The sequence below is a fragment of the Aphelocoma coerulescens genome, chromosome 5, assembly GCF_041296385.1.
Source record: "Aphelocoma coerulescens isolate FSJ_1873_10779 chromosome 5, UR_Acoe_1.0, whole genome shotgun sequence".
NCBI classification, from domain to species: Eukaryota; Metazoa; Chordata; class Aves; order Passeriformes; family Corvidae; genus Aphelocoma; species Aphelocoma coerulescens.
Genome location: NC_091019.1, coordinates 65608396 through 65631641, shown reverse-complemented (window position 1 = coordinate 65631641; position 23246 = coordinate 65608396). Strand labels below are relative to the sequence as shown.

General features: G+C 54.9%; 1 protein-coding gene across 4 annotated transcripts; it reads left to right on the top strand.

Annotated features, from left to right (window-relative positions):
• Positions 1-1535: 1535 nt before the first annotated feature.
• GNG2 (G protein subunit gamma 2) lies at positions 1536-23056 on the top strand. Of its 4 annotated transcripts, none has more exons than XM_069018640.1 (4): positions 1536-1612; positions 19931-19997; positions 20905-21020; positions 21847-23056. In XM_069018640.1, the coding sequence occupies exons 3-4, from the start codon at positions 20934-20936 to the stop codon at positions 21973-21975; spliced, it is 216 nt and encodes a 71-aa protein (XP_068874741.1). In that variant the 5' UTR covers positions 1536-1612; positions 19931-19997; positions 20905-20933; the 3' UTR covers positions 21976-23056. The 4 variants fall into 4 exon arrangements, with proteins under 4 accessions (XP_068874741.1, XP_068874739.1, XP_068874742.1 ...); XM_069018638.1 differs by lacking the exon at positions 1536-1612 and adding an exon at positions 14044-14181; XM_069018641.1 differs by lacking the exon at positions 1536-1612 and adding an exon at positions 14044-14181 and having other exon boundaries at positions 19931-20105.
• The last annotated feature ends 190 nt before the right edge of the window (positions 23057-23246 follow it).

The following is a 23246-nucleotide window of genomic DNA, read 5'->3' as shown; positions in this document are numbered from 1 at the left end:
CGAAGGAAATCAGTCAGCGGGTGTTGCTGTGGAAACGCGAGGGGAAACCCGGACCGTAGCAGCCAGCGCGGCTCTGCCAGGACCCTGCGGAGCCTGGCCGGGGGAGGGGTGACACACAGCCCCCGTGTCCCCCGCTGCGGCCCCGGGGGGCTCCCGATGTCACCCTTTTGGGATGTTCCCACAGGGAGCTGCATCCCGCGGTGCTGCTGCTGCTGTGGGCGCTGGCAGCGCTGCTCTGGGGACACAGGAACTTCTTTTCTTATAAATCATGGAATTCCAGGGTGGTTTGGGTTGGAAGGGAGCTTAAAGCCCATCCCATTCCACCTCTGCTATGGACAGGGACACCTCCCACTGTCCCAGGCTGCTCCAAGCCCTGTCCAACCTGGCCTGGGACACTTCCAGGACTCCAGGGGCAGCCCCAGCTTCTCTGGGCACCCTGTGCCAGGGCCTGCCCACCCTCACAGGGAAGCATTTCCATGAGGACACAGCTGGGCTGGGGCAGGTGGAGGAAAGGGAAAAGCCACCTTATAAAAAACCCATCAGCTCCCTCCAAAGTCTTCCACCTGGAATCCCCCAAACTGCGGTGTGGGCTCAAATTGATTGAAAAGAAAATATAAAATACTGAGTGATCCTCCCCTGAGCTGGGCCCTAAATGGGAGCTTTTGAGTGAGGAAGGGTTTGAGGGACAGGGAGGGGTCTGGGTGTGCCAGAGGGATGGGGGCTGTCGGTGAGGGAAGGGATGGGAGAGATCCAGAGTTTTGGGGGGCTCAGGGGACATGGAGAGATCAAGGCATGGGGTGCTTGGAGTGGTGTAGGGGGTGAGAGGGGGCAGGGATGGGTTCAGGGGGGCTGTGGGTGCAGGGATGGGTGTGTGGGGTTCAGGGGGTGTGATGGGGTACGGGGGTGGTTTAGGGGTGGGATGGTTCGGGGGGGGATGTATGGGGTTCAGGGAGTGTGATGGGTGCAGGGGGTGTGTATGGGGTGCGGGGGGGGTGGGTGTAGGAAATGTGGGTGCAGACGGGTGTGGGGTGCAGGATGGGGGTACAGCGGGTGGCTGTGTGGGTTGTGGGGTTGGCACGTAGCGTGTGTGGGGTGCAGGGTCGGGGCGTGAATGGGGCGGATAAGGGACAAGGGGCGATATAAGGGACAGGAGATGGGCAGAGCCACGGAGAGGGGCCGGCGCGGGGTGCGGGGCAGGGGAGGAGGCAGAGGGGTCTGGGCAAAAGCGATCCGCACAACCCGGGGATCGCAGAGGAGAGCAGGAGGAGGAGGAGAGGAGGAGGAGGAGGAGGAGAAGAGGAGGAGGAGGAGGAAGTCGGGGCTGAGCCGCTTCCTGTAGGCAGCGGGATGAGCGCAGACAAAGCTGGGTGGGGACTCGCCGCTCGGGGCTGCTGCTGACCACCCTCCTCCTCCTCCTGCGGCCGTATCCCTCCGGCCCTCCCTCCTCCATCTCTTCCTCCATCGCTTCCTCCATCCTTCCCTCCCTCCATCCATCCATCCATCCATCCATCCATCCCAGCGTCCATCCCTCCATCCCTCAATCCCTCCATCCGTCCGTCCGTCCCGCCGCCGCCCGCCCCGCGGGGACCGGGGCACCGCCGCCCGCTTCCAGGTACCGCCGGGCACAGGGGGGAGCGGGGCTGGGGGCACTGGGAGCACTGGGAGCACTGGGAGGGCTGGCACTGCCCGCACCGGCGCACGGTGGGGCTGGGCAGGGCGGTCCCCACCCCCGCCACTCGCTGTCACTGACCCCCGTGGGGACCGAGCCGCTCCTAAATCGGCAGAAAATCCCCCCAAATCCCGCAGGGAGCCAATCGCCGCATGCCCCGACCCCACGGGGACCCCACAGTCTCGGGGGGCGATGGGGCGCGGGGGTCCCAGCCCCCGGGAGCCGGGAAGGTGCCTTGTACAGGGAGTTCAGTCTCCCAACAAAGGTTGGATTTAGAGGGTTTGATCCTCCTTAATCAACTGATTTGCCATCACAGGCAAGGCTTTCTCCGCGGATGAATGAGGCGTAGTGTTCTTTCTTTCCCGATTTTTTTTTTTTTAATCACGGGAAGGAAGGAGAAGGGAGACTTTCCCAACCCCAAATCCCCGCAGAAGCCTCAGCTGCGATCAGCCCCAGCCTGGCTTGGAGGGATTTGGGGTGATGTCCACGCAGGTGGAAGGGCATCCGTCCTGCCATCCCTTACAGCACTGTCCCTCTCCCAGCGTTTCTGCCAAAGTCCGTATTTTTCCCAGCAGTGCTTTGGGTGAAGGATTCCCGGGAAAATCGCCGGGAAGATGAGCTCAAGGAAAACTGGTCCAGGGCTCGCTTGCCCCAGTGGGAGGGGAATCCAGCAAAAAACTGCCAGAGGGAAGATTTGGAATAGATATTAGGAGGAAATTCCTGGCTGTGAGGGAGGGGAGGCCCTGGCACAGGTTTCCCAGAGAAGCTGTGGCTGCCCCAAATCCCTGGAATTGCTCCAGGCCAGGTTGGACGGGGCTTGGAGCAACCTGGGATAGGGGAAGGTGTGGATGGCACGGAACGGGATGGGCTTTAAGCTCCCTTCCCACCCGAACCTCTCAGTGATCCCACGATTCCAGCCTCCTTGGTGGAAAATGATTTATATTTAAGGAGAATCCTGGCGCACAGCGATGCCCCCTCATTAATCAATTGCTAATGAGTTCCTAATGAACTTCGAGCACGGTACCCAGAGGGCAGTGACTCGGAGCAGCAACGATCTGCCACCGCTGCTCCTGCTGCCGCAGGTTCCATGAATTATTTCTTTCCCTATTTCCCCCTTCCCCCCTGAATTGCCCACGATCCATCTCCTCACCAGCGATCCCGCGCTCCTCACTCCTGGAAAAGGGATCCTGGAAAAGGGGCTGGGGCCGTGTGGATGGATGACAGCAGCCTGGCAGCGGGCTGGAGCCAGGCACTGAGGATTTTTCCTTATAACTGGATTTCCCTGGATGCAACTGGAGCATGCGATTTTAATCCTCTTTCCTACCATATGGCCGCTGGCTGGATTGAAATATGACTCAATTAATTATTGCCAGGAAAGCCCTGGGGCCAAGCCTTTCTCCAGGAGGAGGTTTGGAGGTGCTCCCGGGGTTCTAATGGAGCTTTTCTCACCCTGTGCCGTGGGATTCATGGATGTGGCTCAGCCCCATCCCACCCCAGCTCCCGTGTTGGCCCTCCAAGGCCGGGCACCGCCCCAGCTGCTCCTTGGCACCAGTTTTGGGGCTTTTTTCCGGCATTTCCAGCCTTGCAGGAGGAGGCAGGGATGCTGCTTGATGCAACGTGCTGCCGGCTGCTCACCTGGAACGCGGGTTCGGCATCACCTGGATAACGACTGGAGGCAGCCTCGCCTCCAAAATGGGATATTCCTAGTTTGGGAGGACCTGTGGTCCTCACACGGTGCCCGCACGTGCCCATCCTCTCTCCCAGATTCCCTGGGAGCTGCCAGCTTTGCTCCCAGTGGATAATACACCAGCACGAAGGATCTCGTGGGGTTTTCTCCTCGCAGCCATGAGCTGGTGGTGGCCTCGTGGGGCACATTTTGGATCTGGGGGAGATGATAACTGAGGCTGCTTCCTGGCATGGGGGTTCTCAAGGCCAGGAGCAGGCAATCCCGGTGGGATTCCCATGGATTGATGATGGCTGCGAGCCGGTGAAGAAGCTCTATTATTATTATTGTTGTTATTATTTATTAATCCCCAAGCCCGCCTGCTGCTTTGCCATCCCGTGCCAAGTGGAAAATGCAATAAAAAGGCAACTTTGTCGGGGTGGGCAGTGCCATCCCACCTGGCAGCCCTGCGGATGCTCCCGCTGGAATTCCAGGGGCTCGGTGGTGGCTGGGGTGCTGCTTCTCCCCCTGAATCCCGGTGAGTCACCGAAGGAGGACAGGCAGGCGCTGATGCCAGCTGTCCCTATAGTAATTAGGGCTGGAGAGACGGTGCTGGAGCCCCACGGACCCCCCCGTCCCCAAAAAGTGCTGCCCAGGGGCGGCTGTCCTGCTCCATCCCCCACATCCCAGCCGGGATGCTCCAGCCCGGGACGCGTGTGGTGCCACCCGGGACCACGGGACTGCTCCCTCCCTCTGGATTGCCCCGTTTCGGGTTGGGAATAAGGGGTTCAATCCGGGAAAACACACTTTTAGGTACAAGTGGCATCAATTCTCAGCGTGACTTGTCCAAGGATCTCACTCCTGTGCCCGGAGCGTGATGGGAACGCGGGATGGGAGCGCGGGATGTGTCCGTGTGTGTTCACAGCCATCACGGGAGCAGGAGGAACGAGCAGAGGGATTAGGTTGGATTTTCAGTTTTTCTTGCTTTTCAGGCTCTTTTCTCGCTGTTCTCCCTCTCTGGGCTCAGCCCCTTCGTGGGGAGGAGGGATGGGGGCAAAGGCAGTGGGAGGTGGAACCTCATTCCACGGAACAGGATGAGGTCCATTAACCAGGGAATTTTTGTGCCTGCCTTTCCACGGTTTTATTCCCTGCTCACTCCCAGCACAGCTTTCCATGTGCATTTTTCCTTCTGGGTGCCACATGCATGGTGCAAGCCCCCCCAAACCTCTTCTTTTGGAGCAGCCTTGTCCACCCAAAATCCCGGAGGGAATGGCTGGGGGGTGTCCTGGTCCTGAAGCTCGGGATGGCTGCAGGGACAGGGGCTGTGGCTCCCGGCTCTCCGCACACGCTTGGCACGAGCTCCGTGGAGAGACAGGGAAGGACAGGATCCAGCTGCCGGGAGAACACGGATTTGGCTCCCTGGAGAAGACAGGCTTGCTCCAAATCCCCTCCAGAGTGGCTGGGACGGTGTTGGTCGGGCGTGGACGTTGGGTCAGGCCAGTGATTGATTGATTAATTAATGATGCCTTCGATTAGAGATGTGCAAGGGAATCGCCGGCGCTTGACGCAGGATCGGGGAATGAGGGAATCACGGGGTGGCTGGGGTTGGAAGGGATCTAAAAGACCATGTGGGATGGGCGAGGGCACAGCCGTGCTGAGGCTGGAGTCTAAAATCCCTCATCTCCTGCATCTCACGCAGGAATGCTGGACTCCAAGCACCAACAGGACCACTGGGAATAAAAATCCCTCCTGAAATGGCATTGGACCAAGCTCTGAAAAATCAGCACCTTGCAGCTGGATAATTCCTGGGAAGCAGCTGCACCAGCACCTGCTTATCCTCCCAAACACAATTTGTTTTCACCTTATCTCGTCCTTCCCTGGCTTTTCACTCAGCAGTTTCCTTCCCCCGGTGTCTGGCATCATCATCCTTGTTAGAACCCGGGTTAATTAGTTCATCCAAGGGAAGCTCCAGGTGCTGCTGGATCGTGGTTGGAGTTCTCAGGTGTGGGTGATGCTCTCATGCAGCATCCCCGAGCCAGCTGAGCTGCAGGTTGGTTATTCCAGGGGTGCTGCTGTGCTTCCCAAAGTGCTGCTCCTGGCACGGCCGGACACCCGGAGCTGCTGGATGAGCTCCTTTCGCTGGGCTGGTGTCTCAGTGTAACAGGTTTATCTTCCTGCCCTCACCTGCTCTCCCGAGGGATTTGGGAAGGAAAGTTGGCTCTGTCCACCCCTAGGAACAGCTTTCCTGGCTGGAGAGGTCCTGGATGGGCAGCTGCAAGAGGGATCTGTGTGGGAAGGGCAGCCTTGCCCAAGCCTTGGAGCTCATCAGGGATCCGTGCTCCTTCCTGGAGATCCCTCCAGAGGGGAAAAATCCCTGGCAGAGCATGGGATATTCCCACTGCAAACTCCTCGGTGTTGCTGGTGTCACTGGGCTGCTCAGCATCCTTCCTGCTGCTGCCTACAGCATCCCCTGTCCAGGGGGATAAATCCCTGCTCCAAAGCCTGGCTGCTTCCTGCTTTTCCTGTGCCTTCCAGCTGCCTGTGCCCATCCCTGCAGGCAGAGCCAGCAGCTGCAGCGGGGACTGCAGGGACATCGGTGCCACGGGGACATCGGTGCCCTGTGCCACCACCAGCACCTCTGTGCAGAGACACAAACCTGGTTCTGGCAGCTTCCAGAGAAAATCAGTGCTGAGAATCCCCCTGCTCCCTCTCCTCCTGCACCTGCCCGGAGCCCCAGTGTTCCCAAGGCTGGCACCTCCAGGAAAACGGTGACACTGCCGGGGTGGGTTCATGTGCTCATTATGGTCATTATGGTCATTATGGTCATTATGGTCTGGTCAGTCGGGTGCTGTCGTGTCTCATGTCAGCCCTGCTATACCGGGAAACCTCTGGCTTAGAATCATGGAATTGCTTAGGCTGGAAAAGCCCTCTAAGATCTTCAAGTCCAACCATTCCTCCAGCACTGCCAAGCCTGCCCCCAAGTGTCACATCCACACGGCTTTTAAATCCCTGCGGGGGTGGGGACTCCACCCTGGGCAGTGTGTGCCAGTGCCTGAAATTCCTGTGCCGTTTTTACCAATTCCCTTTTAATAATTGGTTTTCCCGGTTCCTTTGCCAAGGAACAGACGTGGTGCTGGGCCCCTGCAGCCAGGGAAAAGCCACCATCGTGGTGGGACCCACACAGCTCCCTGGGGACAGGCAGAGTGTCCCTCTGCAGGGATGTGGAGGAGCCCTGTTTTCCCTCGTGTTCCCATCCGAGCTATGTCCCAGAGGAGAGACCAGGAGCTGGGTGAAGTTCAGGAATATTTAACCTGTTGCAGCATTCCCTGGGATGGCACAGGGAGTGCTGCCAGGTGTCCACGAGTCACAGCCTGAGGCGTGAGCCCCTTAAGGGGAATTCTGAAGGGATGCTGGAAGGAAGTTGAAGGGATTCTTCAGGCTTCAGTTGTCTTAAAATCCTCCCTGAAGCCGTGACTTGCTGTGCAGGAGGTGTGGGTTTGGAGGAGTTTTGGGGTCATTTTGGGTAAGGAAGCACCCAGCTGTCAGCAGATGTGAGATGCTCAGCGTAGATTCGATTCCCCTTTGGAGCCTTTGGTTTTCCTTTGGAGCAGATGCAGGGAAGGGAAGGAAGGAGGATAAAGAAGGTGTTGAGAGTCAGGAGTGCCAGAAAAATGTCTCCACAGTCCCGCTGTCACCAGGAGACACCAGGGCAGTGCCAGTGTGTCTCTGCCTGTGACATTTGTCATTGTTCCAGCTTTGTTATGTCTGCAGCCAAAGGTCCTCTGCACATAAACCTTGGGAGAAACAGGCAGGGCTTGGGCTGAGTCTCCTGAGGACAGGAAAAATTCCCAGTGCCCAGAACAAGTCCAGAGGAGGCCACAGAGCTGCTCCAAGGGCTGGAGCCTCTCTGCTCTGGAGCCAGGCTGGGAGAGCTGGGGGTGTTCACCTGGAGAGGAGAAGGCTCCAGAGAGAGCTCAGAGCCCCTTGCAGGGCCTAAAGGGGCTCCAGGAGAGCTGGAGAGGGACTGGGGACAAGGGGTGGAGGGACAGGACACAGGGAATGGCTTCCCAGTGCCAGAGGGCAGGGATGGATGGGATATTGGGAAGGAATCTCTGCTCTCACCCACCACTCAAGGTAGATCAGAGCTGTCCCCATGGCCATCAAATGAGTCCATGGGGGTCCAGGTATCCCCAGGATGTCCTGCAGGAACATGGCCAGGTCTTCTCCATGCTCCAGGTCTTCTCCATGTCTCTGAGTGCCTTCTCAAGGACTTCCTACGCCCCTCGCTGGGTCTGCAGCAGTTTGGGGTCTGTAGCTGGGGGATCACAGCCTACCTGAACCTTTTCTAATTCATCTCCAGGCCTGTAGCTGCTGCCAGAGCAGCTCTGATCCTGCTGGAAAGTGCCCAAGCAGAGCTTTCCCACCCTGGGAAACGCTGCACATGGACCAGGCCTGGTGAATTCCATGGCTTTGTGTAGAACCTTGGGAAGAGGCAAGGACCTGGTGGGGACAGAGCTCCAGCGTGACCCTGGGACAGCTTCAGCTGTTGGGAAAGGCTTTGGGCTCAATTCTTGAAGCCTGCCTGCGCTGCATCCCTTGGATTTTTGAATATCCTGGAGACGTGGAGGTGTTTGTGCGGCGCCGGCAGGGCCGGCCCCGTCAAAATCCCTGCATTATTTATCAGCTGGTTTAATAGAATTGCTCAGCCTCACATCCTTGCTCAGGGATTTGTATCCGCCTCCAGTGCTTCCCTCACTCCCCACTTAATGCCAGTGGCGGCGGGGGGGACTCTCCCTCCTCCTTCCTCCCTCCACACCATGAACAAAAACAGGGAATGAAGGGAATAAAAAGATTATTTTAATGCAGCAAGCCAGGCTTAAGGAGAGGCATAAGCAGCAAATAAGGGAGGCGCTGATTATTATTTTTTAAGCCCAAAATCTAAGCCCTGTGTAAGTGTTTCTGTTGAATGACGGAAAAGTTAGGCTGGTTTTGAATCCACGCTGCTCCTACATCCTGCCTGGAACTGAGAGCCCACAAAGAGCAGCTGCTTCCAGTGCTTTTACAGCTCAGGAAACATATAGGAATCCACTGGAGCTGAGGTTTTCCCAGCAGCAGGTAGGCAGGGAAAGGTGTTTATCCTCGGGAAGGCAGCTCGTGGTGGCAAAGGCAGCGATTCCAGAAGGATCAAACCTCTGGGAGAGGACATGGAGGGTGATAAATGGAGCACGTGAGGCCACGGCATGGGTTGATCTCTGGCACATGAGGGATCCGTGCATGGGAAGGGAGGGAATCCAGCTGTCTTGTGCTGCTTAATCCAGGCTTTGCAGCCTTCCTCGGGCTTCCAGTTCTTCATCCTTTATTCTTTTTTGCCGTGTAAGTGTAAAACCACCGCCCAGGCTGGCGGCTTCTCCTGCCGCCCGCGTAATCCTGGGCTGTGCTGAGCATGTGTCATTCCACAGCCGGGATGGTGGGAAAAGCAAGGCCCTTGACTCAGCAGGAAGCGTGGCAGGGATGTTCTGCCAGTGTTTTAAGGGGAAAACAGGCTGGTTCAGGGATTCAGGGCTCTGTAGGAAAGCTGAGATGTTGTGTGTGGAGGTCAGTAAGCGATGAGGGTGGGTGAGGACGGAAAGGCTCCGAGGGCGCAGCTGGAGAGGGAAAAGCCAATTCTGCTGGTTTGCAGGAGCAGTGTGGTCAGAGAAAATGTAGGTGGGTCAGGTCTGGAGCAGAGGGAAGCTGCTGAGCACACGCTGCTGCTGCTGCTGCTGCTGCTGCCTCTCGGCCCCGCGCCACGTCCCTGTCCCAGTTCTGCCACGCCGGCCGTGCCCTCCTCTCCTCATTCCACAGGAAGGGCCCAGGTGTACTCGCTGCCTCCGTACCAGGGCCTACTTTAGCCCGGAATGCAGCAGGGCACAGGGGAAAAGGAGGCAGCAGAGGGGCAGGGAGTTAAATTTAATTGGGATAATATGGGTCAGCGCGGCGACCGAGGGGGAGCGGCAGCACCGACAACCTACTTCTGCCTGCCCGCCCAGCTAACCCGGTTTGAGCTCTGCCAGGGCTCCAGCCCTGCCTGCATCGCTGCCCCGATCCACACCTGCATCCCTGCCTGCATCCCTGCCTGGATCCCCGCCCACATCCCTGTGTCCCTGTGTACAGCCCTTTCTCCATCCTTGCCCAGATCCCTGCTCGCATCCCTTCCTGCATCCCTGGCCATATTCCTGTTCACATCCCTGCCCAGATCTCTACCTGCATCCCTGTCTGGATCCCTGCTCGCATCCCTTCCTGCATCCCAGTCTGGATCCCTGTTCACATCCCTTCCTGCATCCCTGTCTGGATCCCTGTTCACATCCTTTCCTGCATCCCTGCCCATATTCCTGTTCACATCCCTGCCCAGATCTCTACCTGCACCCCAGTCTGGATCCCTGTTCACATCCCTTCCTGCATCCCTTCCTGTATCCCTGTTTGAATCCCTGCCCCCATCCCTGTATCCCTGTCTACAGCCCTTTCTCCATCCCTGCCTGCATCCCTGCCCTCATTCTTGCTTCCATCCCTGCCCAGATCCCCACACGCATCCCTGTGTGCATCCCTGCCCACATCCTGCTCACATCCCTGCCCAGATCTTGTCCACATCCGTGCCCACATCCCTGCCTGCACCAGTTCCTGCATCCCTGGCCTTCTCCTTGTTTGCATCCTGCCTGCATTCCTGCCCTCATCCCTGTGGAGCACCCCCTCTCACAGCTTCAGCTTTGCCAGGCTGGGAAATGTCAGAGCCAGCACAAGCCACAGTAAATTCCTTTTCAAAATTCTGGGTTGCGGAAATACAGACTACACAGGGAATTTTTTCCTCTTTTTTTTCTCCTTTTATTTTTACTTTTTTCCCCTCTTATTTCCTCCTTTTTCCCTTTTTTCTCTCTTTTTATTTCTCTTTTTTCCGCCTCCTTTCATACCCTTTTTTCCTCTCTTTTTCTTTTCCCTCTTTTTTTTTTTTCCCCTCAGAAATCTGCTAAACCCTCCCCCGCTCCATGTGGAGCCTCCACCTGCACATTGGGATGTGGCCCTCAGCAGATGCTTCACTCGCTTCACGGCTGTCTCAGGGATGTGAAACCCTCACAGCCCCACGACAACAGGGTTTTACCCCACAACCCACGCCTAAAACACACCAAATCCCCCAAAATTATCACAGAACTCCCATCTCCGTGTGACGCAGCTGCTGTTGGAGTAGTGGCTCTAAAGGCACCAGCTCTGGATGCTGTGAAAAACCTGGAAATAAACAGAATCCCTGAATGGTTTGGCTTGGAGGAGACCTGGAAATCATCCAGTCCCACCTCTGCCATGGGAAGGGACAATTCCCACTATCCCAGGTAGCTCCAAACCCCATCCAGCCTGGCCTTGGACACTTCCAGGGGTGGGGATAAAGAAGGAAAATCAATAGACCAGATTGCTCCAAGCTCTGTCCAACAAGATCCTAAACACTTCCAGGGATGGGGCTAAAGAAGGAAAATCAATAGACCAGGTTGCTCCAAGCCCCATCTGACCTGGCCTTGGACACTTCCAAGGATGGAAGGAAAACGAATACCAAAAAAAAAAGGTAAAAAAAATTCCCAGCCTTGCTCCTTCCATGGTAAGGATGGGAAGAGGAACACCAGGCAGCAGCCCTGGGAATTCTCTCCACACTCTCAGCTGGGCTGTGACCTGTTTGCTGTATTTGAAGCTCGAAATAGAGCCTTATGAGTAATGTGGTTCAGGTGCTTCTCACCAATTAATTAATTCTTTTGCACGCTGGATACCTAATTAAAGCAGTCTCAGGTAATTCCTGGGGGGGGGGGCTCAAACTAATGGGGCTGCTGAACGGGGTTGTTTCTCTGCTGATGTAACTCACTGGGTGATTCCCAGCGGCTGCAAAGGGTCACTGGGCTCCCTGTGAGTGTTACTTAAAATAAAATTCTAATAAAGGTTTGATCGGGGTGAAATCATCCGAGGATGATTTCTCATCACGAGGATTTCTGCAGCCCGAGGCTTTGCCTGCTGCAGGAGGTTTTTGGGGGGAAAAAAGGTGAGGCTCTAGCCAAAAAAAAAAAAAAAAAAAGGGATTTGGGGGTTTATTTGAGCTGAAAACTGCTTTGCAGAGGGGTGGGCCCAGCAACCTGGCACGAAAATCCACATTCTCCTTCCCATTCCCTGTGGAGGGTGCCCCCTAAAAATAGGATTTTTGAGCCAAATCAGGGCAATGTCTTGTCCCAGTTCCTCTGGGGTGGCTGTATCCCCACGCCAACGAGCAGGGATTGGTAAATCACAGAACCATTTAGGCTGGAAAAGATCCCTGAGATCATGGAGCTGAACCATTCCCCAGCCTTGAATTCGGGGTGATTCATGTGAGGCTTGGAGTGGGTTTGTCCCTTTCCAAATCCTCCTGGAAATGTGGTGTTGACACAGCCAAATACCCAAATCCTCTTGGAAATTTGCTGCTGGGAGAAACAGCTCCATTTGCAGCTCTCTCTTCATCTTCCCTTCCCTTTCAATCCTCATTTCCCATCTTCCCATCAAGATCTTGATCTCGACCCTGGCCAATACTTAAGAGCGGGATGTTAAAAACTGAAACCCTAGACTGGATCTGTTAATTAACATGAAATAATAGGTCTTGGCTGCTTCCCTTAATTAAGGGTCAGGAGTTCAGAGCTGGATGAGCAGATAAGGAAGAAATTCCTGCCTGGGAGGGTGGTGAGGCCCTGGCCCAGGTTGCCCAGAGAAGCTGTGGATGCCCAAACCCTGGAAATGTCCAATGCCAGGCTGGATGAGTAACTTGGAACAGTGGAAGGTGTCCCTGCCCTTGGCAGGGGTGGAATGGGATGAACTTTAAGGTTTCTTCCAACCCAAACCAGTCTGGAATTTTATGATCTGTGTGCAGGAGATACTCCAATCCACCCACGGATTTCAGGGAATTTCCAAAGCCGTGTGCTCTCCTCTCCTCCACTCCTGTGCTGCAGCAGCCTCCAGTCTCCCAGTGGCCTCTGGGTGCTGTTTAATGTTTTATTAAACCTTAAAAACCCAACCTCACCAAAAAAAACCCATTAAACCTTAAAGCATTTTCATTTTTGGTGAAGTGCAGCTGTGGCAGGGCTGAAGCCCTGGTGGAGAGCACGGGGTTGGAGCTGGGGATGGCGTGACAGGATGTGTGCCCTGGTCTGTCCCTGCTGGGGTGTCACAGCGAGTGACAGCCTGGGCCCCTTCCCTTCTGTGTCATAGCAGGAGGAGATGCCAGCCTTGCTCCCCAGTATCTGGGCATCCTTATTGCCCAGTATCTGGACATCCTTATTCCTCAGGATTTGGATATCCTTATTCCCCAGTATCTGGGCATCCTTATTCCCCAGTATCTGGGCATCCTTATTCCCTGGTATTTGGGCATCCTTAATCCCTGGTATTTGGGCATCCTTAATCCCTGGTATTTGGGAATCCTTATTCCCCACTGTTTTGGCATCCTTATTTCCCTCTATATGGGCATCCTTTCTCCTCAACTTTTGGGTATCCCTGAATTCCCCAGTATTTGGGCATTCTTACTCCTTGGTATTTGAGCAGCCTTATTCCCCAGGATTTGGGCATCCCTATTCTCTGGTATTTGGGCAGCCTTATCCCTCAAAATTTGGACATCCTTATTCCACCCAGTATTTGGGCATCTTTATTTTCCAGTATCTGGGCTTCGTTATTCCCTGATATTTGGGCAGCCTTATCCCTCAATATTTGGAGATCCTTATTCCTCAGGATTTGGACATCTTTATCCTTCACTATTTGAACATTCTTATTCCTCAAAATGTGGACATCCTTGTTCCACCAGTATTTGGGCATCCTTATTCCCCAAATATCTGGGAATCCTTATTTCCCTCTCTATGGGCTTTCTCATCTTTCAGTATCTGGGCATCCTTATTCCCTGATATTTGGATATCCTTATTCATCAGTGTTTGGGCATTTTTATTCCCCAAATATCTGGGAATCCTTATTTCCTTCTACATGGGTATCCTTTATTCCTCAGTGTTTGGGTATCCCTGAATTCTCCAGTATCTGGGCATCCTTATTCCGCAGTATTTGGACATCCTTATTCCCCAAGTATCTGGGAATCCTTCTGGAATCCCCTCGATGTGGGCATCCTTATTCCTTGGTCTTTGGGCATCATTATTCCCCAGGTATCTGGAAATTCCTTATTTGCCCTCTGTGTGGGCATTTGTACTCCTTGGTATTTGGGAATTCTCATTCCTCAGAATTAGGGCATCCTTATTCCCCAGTGTTTGGCCAAGGTCAGGGCACACCCAGAGCCTGATCTGCTCCCACCACTGCGATTATCCCTTGTGCACCAACACTTTTTCCCAGGGTTTTCCCCCAAACAACAACCCTGGAGCAGGCTGGGGGTTTGCTCAGCTATCAGTGTATCCCTAGTGGCATTCCCATGGTTCTGGACCCTTTTTCCAACTCTGGAGCAGATCTGTGCTCCCTCCCTGTGGTACTGGGATGGCGAGAGCCAAAATCTTGTAGGAATGGTGGCAGGAGGGATGGGAGCAGATGTCCCAGCGAATGAGGGAGGGACTGGAGCAGATGTCCCAAGCTGCTGGTCCTTCACCTGAACAATCTTTATAAAAAAACTATAAAAACCCTAAAAAACAAAAAAAGGAAGTGGAGGTTGGTTCCTGTTTGTCTCGGTTTGAGCCGTTAGGGGCCTGAGAGAAAACAAACAGCTGAGGTTCCCACTGCACGCGATGCCCACGGGGCAGGGGCTGCTCCAGGGAAAAGGGACAGACCGGGAATGTGAGGCTGGAGCCTCCTGACTCCATCTGGGCTGCGGCCGTGGTCAGCTCTGGCACACGAGGTGGGTGAAGGGCACATCCCGAGCCAGGCTCTCTGCAGAGCCAATTCCAGTGCTTAGCTTTGCCTTGATAATTCCCACCCTTGGAAATGCCAGGTTGGACACTGGGGCTTGGAGCAGCCTGGGACAGTGGGAGGTGTCCCTGCCCGTGGCAGGGGGGTGGCACTGGGTGAGGTTTAAGGTCCCTTCCAAGCCAAACCATTCTGGGATCAATAACTGGGACTGAACCGGGCGCCCATCCCACCTCTCCCGTTTGGCAGGAGGGATCGGATGCTGCTGGGATAATGAAGCTGTTTCCATGGAAACAGGCTCGTTTCTCCACTCTGTCGTCTTTGAATCCATTTATTTATTTATTTATTTATCTGCCGGCGCGTCTCCGACCTGCAAGCTGCTTCCCAGGGATTTAAATACCATATTGGATATCTGGGATAAAAAACTGGCTGGGAAAGGGAATAACATCCCTGTGGAGAGGGGCTGGGAGCTGTGGCTGGAATCACCACTCAGGATTAAGGTGCTTTGCCCCAGGGAAGCCCACAGGCACAAACCGAGCTCAGACCATTAAGGAAAGAGTGAAGCATTTGGAATTTGGGTGTTTTAAGGCTCCTTCCCCAGCCAGATCTGTAACTCCCGTTGGGATCGGTGGGACCATCGCATCTCCCACCCCCTGGAAAACACGGCTCTGCTATTTTCTATTTTGCCTGTTGTATTTTTGTACTTTTCTGGGTATATTTAGCAATTTTTTTTGCAGCTGAGCCACCTATTTTTAGCCATGGCTTTTAGCAAAAGCCACAAGATGCCTGGCAAAGCCATCCAGCCCCTCATGAAGGATTCCCACGCTCCAGCCGGACGGTGACCGGCAGCATTCCCAGTTCTCCCTTCTGGATGCTGCATCCTGGCTGGTTTTGAGGAGGAAAAGGCAGTTTTTGGGAGAGCCTGCAGTGAGGATGCAGTGAGCTGGGCTGGGCTCAGCTCTTGGGAAGCGCAGGGACACGGAGAAATCCCAGCGTGAATGAGATCTGGGACAAATCCCTCCATTACAACACCCAGCCTGGAAAATTTTCTGGACAAACCCTCATTTTCTGGACCAAAAAGCTCCTTTTCTGTCAAAAAAACCCCACCCCTTTTCTGAACCAACCTCCCTCCTGGGTGATGCCTGCCTGGTAGGAACAGGCCTGATCCCTGCTCTCCCCAAAATCCCAGCTGTCCCAGTGGGATTCCCCCACTTTGCTGTAACTGAGTGGAAAATGCCGGTGCATCAGGGATGGAAAATATGACTCTTTTTGAAACCAAGGAGCAGGGAGGCTTCTGCTTTCACCCCAAAAAGGAGCTGATTTCGGGGTGGGTGCTGCTGCTTTCGGTCTTTGCGGTGAGGGAACGGAGAGGTTTCGGCCTGGCCAATGTCAGCACTTTCTGTTTCATTCCTGCTTTTCCTTTTGGTTCAGAGGGGAGGGAAGAGTTTTCTGGAAAGCAGAGAAAAAGCTCGCTGGGAGGTGAAAAAAGCCTGGAAAATTGAATCCTGGAATCATTCAGGTTGGAAAAGCCCTCTAAGATCATTCCCCCAGCTCTGCCGAGGCCACCACTGGCCCATGACCCCGAGTGCCACATCCACATGGATTTTAAATCCCTCCAGGGCTGCCAGTTCCAGTGCCTCTTCCTGCCTATTCCAATTCCAGCTGGCAGGAGAGGATGTGTTGCACAGGTTTAAAAGTGGGAAGGATCACAGCTGGGTGGGCAAAGGCCTCAGGCCCTGAGAGATGCAGGAGGTGTCTTGTGACAGCCATGAGATCTCACCCAGTGCCTGTCTGCACTTCCAGGAGTGTCAGGAAGTGCTTTCCAGGGATGCTTCCCAGGGTTAGTGCTGCCTTTGGACAGTGACAGGCCCAACCCAGTGCAAAATGTGCTTTGAGGGACCCTTTCTGCAATGGCAGTGCCTGTTTAGGGTAATTGCACTGATTAATCACCCTTAAAATCATAACATTGTGGGATGGTTTGGGTTGGAAGGGATCTCAAAGTTCATCTTTTTCCACCCCTGCCATGGCAGGGACACCTTCCACTGTCCCAGGTTGCTCCAAGCCCCAATGTCCAACCTGGCCTCAGACCCTTCCTGGGATCCAGGGGAAATACCATTTTTTTTCAACATTCCGGAGAATTCCAATCCCCACCCACACAGACCCTGAGCTAAAACCCAGCTAAAAGAGGAGAAGAACCTCAAGGAGGTGGTTAAGCTCTGATTCCATGATGGTGACGGATCCAGTACAAGGCACCCGGATTCCAGGATCCTCTCTGCTCCAGAGCCTCTCAGCTCAGCTCTGTGCAAAGCAGGCAGCAGCTGGTGCTGACGAGGAGCTGGCAAACGAAGCTTAATTACTCCTGCAAGCAGAGCTGGCAGCTCTGGGGTGCCAGAGCCCCACAGGAGCCCAGGCTGGGAGGGGAGAATGGCATGGCAGCTTAGCAGGAGGGCTCAGCATCAAGAAATGCTCCTTTTGCGGTGGCTTTTTTTGGGCTGGATGTGCCATTTGGTGTGGGAATGCATCCAGGAATCCAGGTGGAGGAGGGCTGCTTGTCCCTTGGCCCAGAGCAATGGTGGCTTTTAGCTCAGAGCACTTTAAACCCTGATCTCATCCCATCAAGCTGCTCCACATCCACATTTGCTGCTCCACATCACAGGTGAAAGATGAAGATTTTGGCAAAGCTGGAATGAGCGGACACAGCTGCATCAGGGATCTGGGATGTGCCTCACTGTTTGCCCACCTAAATCCCGATTTTTGATGCCTGTTTGGGCTGGGTGACAGAGGAAAATGTCATCCAAATGTATCAAAGGCTCTTCATTCAGCAGACAGCAACAAATGAGGTGGTTTTTTTGGAGCTTAGGGACCAACTGGGAAAAATCAGCAGCAAAACTGCCGTGCCCAGACATTTATTGCCAGCATTTTCCATGGAATCCCAGAATGGGTTGGGTTGGAAGGGACCTTAAAATCCATCTCATTCCAACACCCTGCCATGGGCAGGGACACCTTCCACTATCCCAGGTTGCTCCAAGCCCCGCCCAGCCTGGCCTTGGACACTTCCAGGCTCAGCTTTTCTGGGAAACCTGTGCCAGGGCCTCACCACCCTCCCAGGGAAGAGATTTAAGCTGAGCTGCTGGAGCATCCTCCTCTCCTTCAACCCCTGGTTCCTCTTTACTCATTGCAGTCAACTGAACACCACCCCAGAAAATATCCTCAGATCCAAGGAAAAATGCCAAAATATTTGAGCGTGGCATTTAGAGGGAAGTTGATTTTCCAGGCATTGTATTTCCTGGCAGTGACATCCCTCCCTGGGCAGGCACAGGGATGGGAAGTTGCAGAGCCAGGGTTGGAGATGTGATGGATGCAGAGAGCCTGCCGGACCCCATTTGGGGAATCTGGGCATTCCCAGGATGGTGGAGTGATGGCAGCACTTGGATACAGGTCACTGAGGGAGCTGTGCCAGCATTATCCCAATTAATCAGCAGGTCCCCTCCATCAGAGCTCAGCTCCTGGCCCCAGCCAGCAAAATCCCAAGCATGAAGCTGAAACCAACGTGCTTCCCAATATTTCCTGGTCTTCCCGTTACCACAGGGCTGCTCTCACACCCGGGAAGGAGTTTTATGGCATTCCCAAGGGAATTCAGACAGCGCCTTATTTCCCTCATTTAATGGCACGTGCCATGCCTGGATAATGGGATTCCTGCCTTGGAGCCCACAGGTTAATGAGTCCTTACTCATTATGTTCATGCTAATGATGTTTAACACGGCCAGGACATGGATATTGTCTCGTTTGGGCTCTGCACTGTAATTGCAGCTCGGGATCTTGCCAGCTTGTTTGGGTATTTGTCTGCTGTGCAGAGGGGCCGTGGGTTATTTCTGTGTGTGGAAAGGGGGGAATTTGTTTAAAGGGATGCAAAAAAGCTGGAGAGGGACTTCGGATGAGGGCCTGGAGTGATAGGACACAAGGAATGGCTTCCCACTGCCAGAGGGCAGGGATGGATGGGATATTGGGAAAGAATTGTTCCCTGTGAGGGTGGGGAGGCCCTGGCACAGGGTGCCCAGAGAAGCTGTGGCTGCCCCTGGATCCCTGGAAGTGTCCCAGGCCAGGCTGGACATGACTTGGAGCAGCCTGGGACAGTGGGAGGTGTCCCTGCCCATGGCATGGGTAGAATGAGATGGGATTTAAAGTCCCTTCCAACCCAACCCATTCCATCCCTCTGTGATAAATCCAATCCAAACAAAAAAACCCATGGGAGTTTGTGTTTACTCCTGGTGGTCCCACACCTTCCCGGGGTCACAGTGGGGTCTCCTGACTTTGGGATTTAAAAGCTGCCTTTGTGGCTGCCCTGCTGCTGCTGCAGGGCTGTTTTCCGGGGTGGGACCTTCACGAGCTCACTTTGAAGTGTCACCTGCTGCTTTTTTGTTATCCATGGTGGAAGAAACGCCCCAGGTTTCCCCAGGGGTGGAAATGCCCTAAAACCATCCCTGGCCCCAAACTGGTTCTCGTTTCTGCTTGAAGCACCTGCAGAGAGGCGCGGCCGAGGGTGTGGTGGCTCCTGGGAGGCTCCTCTGAGGTGGCTGAGTTGCCCCAGAGTCCCCAGCATTGTCCTAGCAGGCCTGTGCTCATAGGTGACCCCTCCCACCCTTCCCTCACCTTACTTTTGGGGCTGTTTTCCCCATTTTAGTGCCCCTAGGGCTGGATGCCTTAAGAGCAAGGGAGGGTTTCCTCACAGGAGGGTGGCAGCAGGGTTGGATATAGAGAATTATTTAAAGGAGCAGGGCTGTAAGAGCCATGCAGATGCTCTCAGCAGTCCTCCCTGCTCCCACAGATCCTAAACATGGAGTGACTGAAGTCCCTGAAGTGATTCCCTGCCACTGGAGCAGGTCCTTTGCATGGAAGGGCATAACACGGAATCATTTAGGTTGGAAAAGCCCTCGAAGATCGAGTCCAGCCATTCCCCCAGCACTGCCAAGCCCACCACTAACCCACATCCCCAGGTGCCACATCCACACATCTTTTGGAACACTTCCAGGGATGAGAATTCCACCAGGATGGCATTTGCTGCCTTAGGAAAGTCTCTGTGGCACCCAAACCGTGCAGCAGCAGCAGCACCTTGGTTGAACCTGCCCCAGCTTTCCCAGCTGCTGTGCCAGAGCCACGGCACACTCCATGGCTTTGCAGGGAAAAGGAAAAGCTGGAGGGATGCACTCTGCTGCTCAAACCCTTCTCCAGCCACAAAATAAAATAAAAGATGGGAGAGATGAGATAAACCCACCCAGAAACAACGCAGGGGCTGAGCTGAACCTCCAGCGCTGGCACAGAGCTGGGCCTGGGGGGAGCACATCCAGCCAGGAGCTGGGGCTGGCACTGGGAGCTGGGCTGGAGGATTTTGGCAGCATTCCCCAGGGGATGCTCCTTCCACCCCAGCACGAGCTCCGTGTCCCAGACAGAGTTAAATCCCTGCCCTGTCCCTGCGCATCCTCCAGCCCGCTCGGCTGCCGGGGCTGCCAGCAGCCCTGGGCTACTTGCCCGCTGACTGAAACCTCTTCCTGTGCTGAAAACCTCGCTGAATGCAAACAAAAAATGTCACTGGGGGGCTGGGCTTGCACGGCACGGGGCGGGGGACACACGGAAGGAACCCGGGGTGCGGCAGCCGGCGTCTGCGAGGGACTTCTGGGGTCCCTGGTGCCGTGAGTGATGCTCCCATGGAGCCGAGTCCCATTTTCTGTTCTCTTTATTTGTAGGCAGTGAAGGGCCAAGAGGAGCAGAGCTTCCCTTAGAGGCACAAATCACCGGAGAGATCGGCTTCTGGTAAAAATTAACCCCTCCTTGTGCTCCCCTCCTCGTCCTCAAACCCCGGCTGGCCCTGGCGTGGTTCGTTCTCCGAGCACAGGCACCAGTGCCACGGTGATTTCTTCGGTAAACCCCTCTCTCTCCAAACGCTCTAAATCCCAAAAGATGAGCTTGAGCCCTCAGCTTTTCCTTAAAATACCACAATTCCTTTATTTTAGGGCTTGTCCCATCGCCCAGGGGTCTCGCTGTATCCTGCTATTGCAGGACATCCCAAAAAAACCCTCCATTTTGGAGCTGGCAGGCAGCCCCAGCCAGGCAGGAGCACTGCTGGAAAAGCCTTGCTGCTGGAGGAGCTGGATGCTGGGACTCTGCTGCCTCTGCCAGAGCTCACTGCTGGGAGAAGGTGCCGGAAAAACATCCGGGATCCAGCCCGCCGTGGCCTTAATGAGCATCCCCCGCCTGCCTGGGGTAGAAATCTCGAGAAACAGGAAACTCCAGCATCCTGTTTAGCATCTCAATGTGCAAACTGGCAGCAGGCACAAAGCGAGGCACCGGGACACACACTGGGCACCGGCACGGGCTGGATGATGGGCAGGGAATGAGTCTGGCACGGCAGCTCGGGCTGCTGGGGGAGCCTGTTGCCTGATTTCTGTTGCTGCCACAGGTTTTCATGGAACAGCAAACACCAAAGCACAGCTCAGCTGGAGTCCTGCTGCTGCAGGCTGGGCTCTGGCCAGTGCCACTGTCACCTAAGGGGCATCCCTTAGGATGGGGGACGATGGGGAGGGCACCACTGGCACTGTGTCCCTCACCCCGTCATTCCAGTGGCTCTAACACTCCACACGTGCAACCCCAACCCATCCTTTGGGGGCTTGCAGGGCTGGGAGCAGCCCAGCAGCTGATCCCGGTGTGTTCCTGCCCGCAGCCCGTCCCGGGAGCGCTCCTGGCCTGCCCATGGCTAGCAACAACACTGCTAGCATAGCACAAGCCCGCAAGCTGGTGGAGCAGCTGAAGATGGAAGCCAACATCGACAGGATAAAGGTAGGGATTCTTGGGAGCTGCCTCTGGCAATGCTGGGAGGTCCTGGCTGCTGCCCAAAGCTCATGGCAGGAGCTGGGATGTGGAGCCAGGTGGTGTTTGTGGAGGATGCTCTTCCAAGTGATCCTGATGGCCCTGGCTGAACAGAGGGAGATGCTCACCCGTGGGATCATAGAATCCAGGAATGGTTTGGGTTGGAAGAGAACTTAAAGGCCATCTTGTTCCAACCCCCTGCCATGGGCAGGGACACCTTGCACTAGCCCAGGCTGCTCCAAGCCCCATCCAGCCTGGCCTTGGACACTGCCAGGGGTGAGAGGCAGCTGGAAGCATCACCTGGAACCCCGCTGGGTGGTGGGAAGGAATGACTGTCCCCAGGGCATCTGAGCTCCTTGCTAAGAGCTTAAATCCAGGGAGAGAAGTGCTCCAGGGCTGGGATGAGCTCTGGTGGTTTGGGAGCTGCTGCCATGTCTGGAATAAAGAGCAAGGTTGGTGGCTGAGGGCAGGAAATGCTGCTGTGGATGTTCCTGCCAAGGGATGCGTGGGAGAGCCAGCAGGGATGCTCGAGTCAGTCCTTGTCAGGTGAAGGATGGGGATGGGGGGAAGGCTGGGAAGGCTGGGAAGGCTGGGAATGGGAATATGGGCTGACAGAGCAGCTCAGAGCCCAGAGGTGAAGAACCAGCTCCAGCAGGGATGTGCTGCCACGGCGTCGGTCGGGTTCTTGCCTCAGATCTGGGGTTCCCTGCCCAGGGATGCTGCCAGCTCTTCCCTGCTGGTGGCACCTCTCCAGGTGCCGTGTCCTGTCCCTAACACAGGGCTCCTCCTTTTCCAGGTGTCCAAAGCAGCAGCAGACCTGATGGCGTACTGCGAAGCCCACGCCAAGGAGGACCCTCTATTGACCCCCGTCCCGGCCTCAGAAAACCCCTTTAGAGAGAAGAAGTTCTTCTGCGTGATCCTGTAAACCCTGGAGGAGCCTGACGGGCACTCAGGCCACCCTGAACACTGATGTAGAGTTTTTAGGAATGGGGACGACCTGCTGGTCTGCAGAATTTAAACAAAAATAAGTAAAAAACACGGCCTGGAAGCTACAGAGATGTGCATGTTTAAAGAACCTGGCCACCTTTGGGGGAATCAGATGATCTGCATTGCAAGGCAAAAGATCTGAAGTCTGTAGAGTTGCCTAGAAAGAGAAAAAACAAAACAAAACAAAACAAAACAAAACAAAACAAAAAAACCAAACCCCAAACCCATGTAAAGAATAAATCCGTGTCACTTTTCTGCTCACAAAATTGTTTGATTGTTCCGTATTTGAAGCACCAGAGCTGTGCTGAGCAAAGTTAACTGCTAAGGATGTGTATAACCTTCTTGGAATGACGTTGTTGGTTCCTTTCCAAGCTAATATTTTTGATTTGTCAGATATATAGCGACAGGTGAGGTGGCCGTGCTGTTAACTCAATGTTTGGTCTTGTGCTTTTTCATTTCTGGCTTTAGCGTAGCAGGGGGGGCCGAGGGGACACCGGCAGCTCCTGCCTGTCCCCCACGTGCTGGCAGCTCAGCAAACCCCACTTTTTACCATTCTCTCTATGGTTAGCTTTGGTTCTGCAAGTAAAAGTGGTTCCTGTGTCGTGCTTGGTGCTCCATACCCCTGTGATGACATTCAGTGGTAGTGCATGAGAGTTTGATTCCGTTCATCCGCTCCAGACTTTTCTTTTCTCGCGTTTGGCACCACGTGCTGGTGGAAGAAGCCGTAGGGAGGGAACAGAGGCGATTCTGAAAGCAAAGAGAGCTCCTGAGATGCCTTAGACGTGCCTGAAATACCTCCTGCCACAGGGCAGGTGCCAGCCCGGCTGCAGGGCGGGCCAGAAATCCGAAAATCAAAGCCGACCACTTCTTTCCGGGTCTTTCCTTTCTCCTACACCTCTGTGCCTCTGCCCTCCTCGCTTGGTCCTGCTCTTTTCCCGGTTCCTGGCAGCACTTCCTTCCCTTGGGGCTGGTCTGGAATGTTGCTGGGATGTTGTTCAGTGCTGGGATGCTGCTTTGTGGTGGGATTCTGCTCCCTGGTGGGATGCTGCTCCACCATGGAATGCTGTCCCACCATGGGATGCTGCTCCACAATGGGATGGTGCTCCACTATGGGATACTGCTCCATGGTGGGATACAGCCCCACTGTGGGATACAGCTCCATGGTGGGATGCTGCTCCACCATGGAATGCTGTCCCACCATGGGATGCT

What these genes read in the sequence shown, in the direction of transcription:
- GNG2 (XM_069018640.1), top strand. Translation starts at nt 20,934, where the DNA reads ATGGCTAGCAACAACACTGCTAGCATAGCACAAGCCCGCAAGCTGGTG. An exon ending in CCAACATCGACAGGATAAAG is followed by an intron (nt 21,021 to 21,846) that starts GTAGGGATTCTT and finishes CTCCTTTTCCAG; the next exon opens with GTGTCCAAAGCAGCAGCAGA.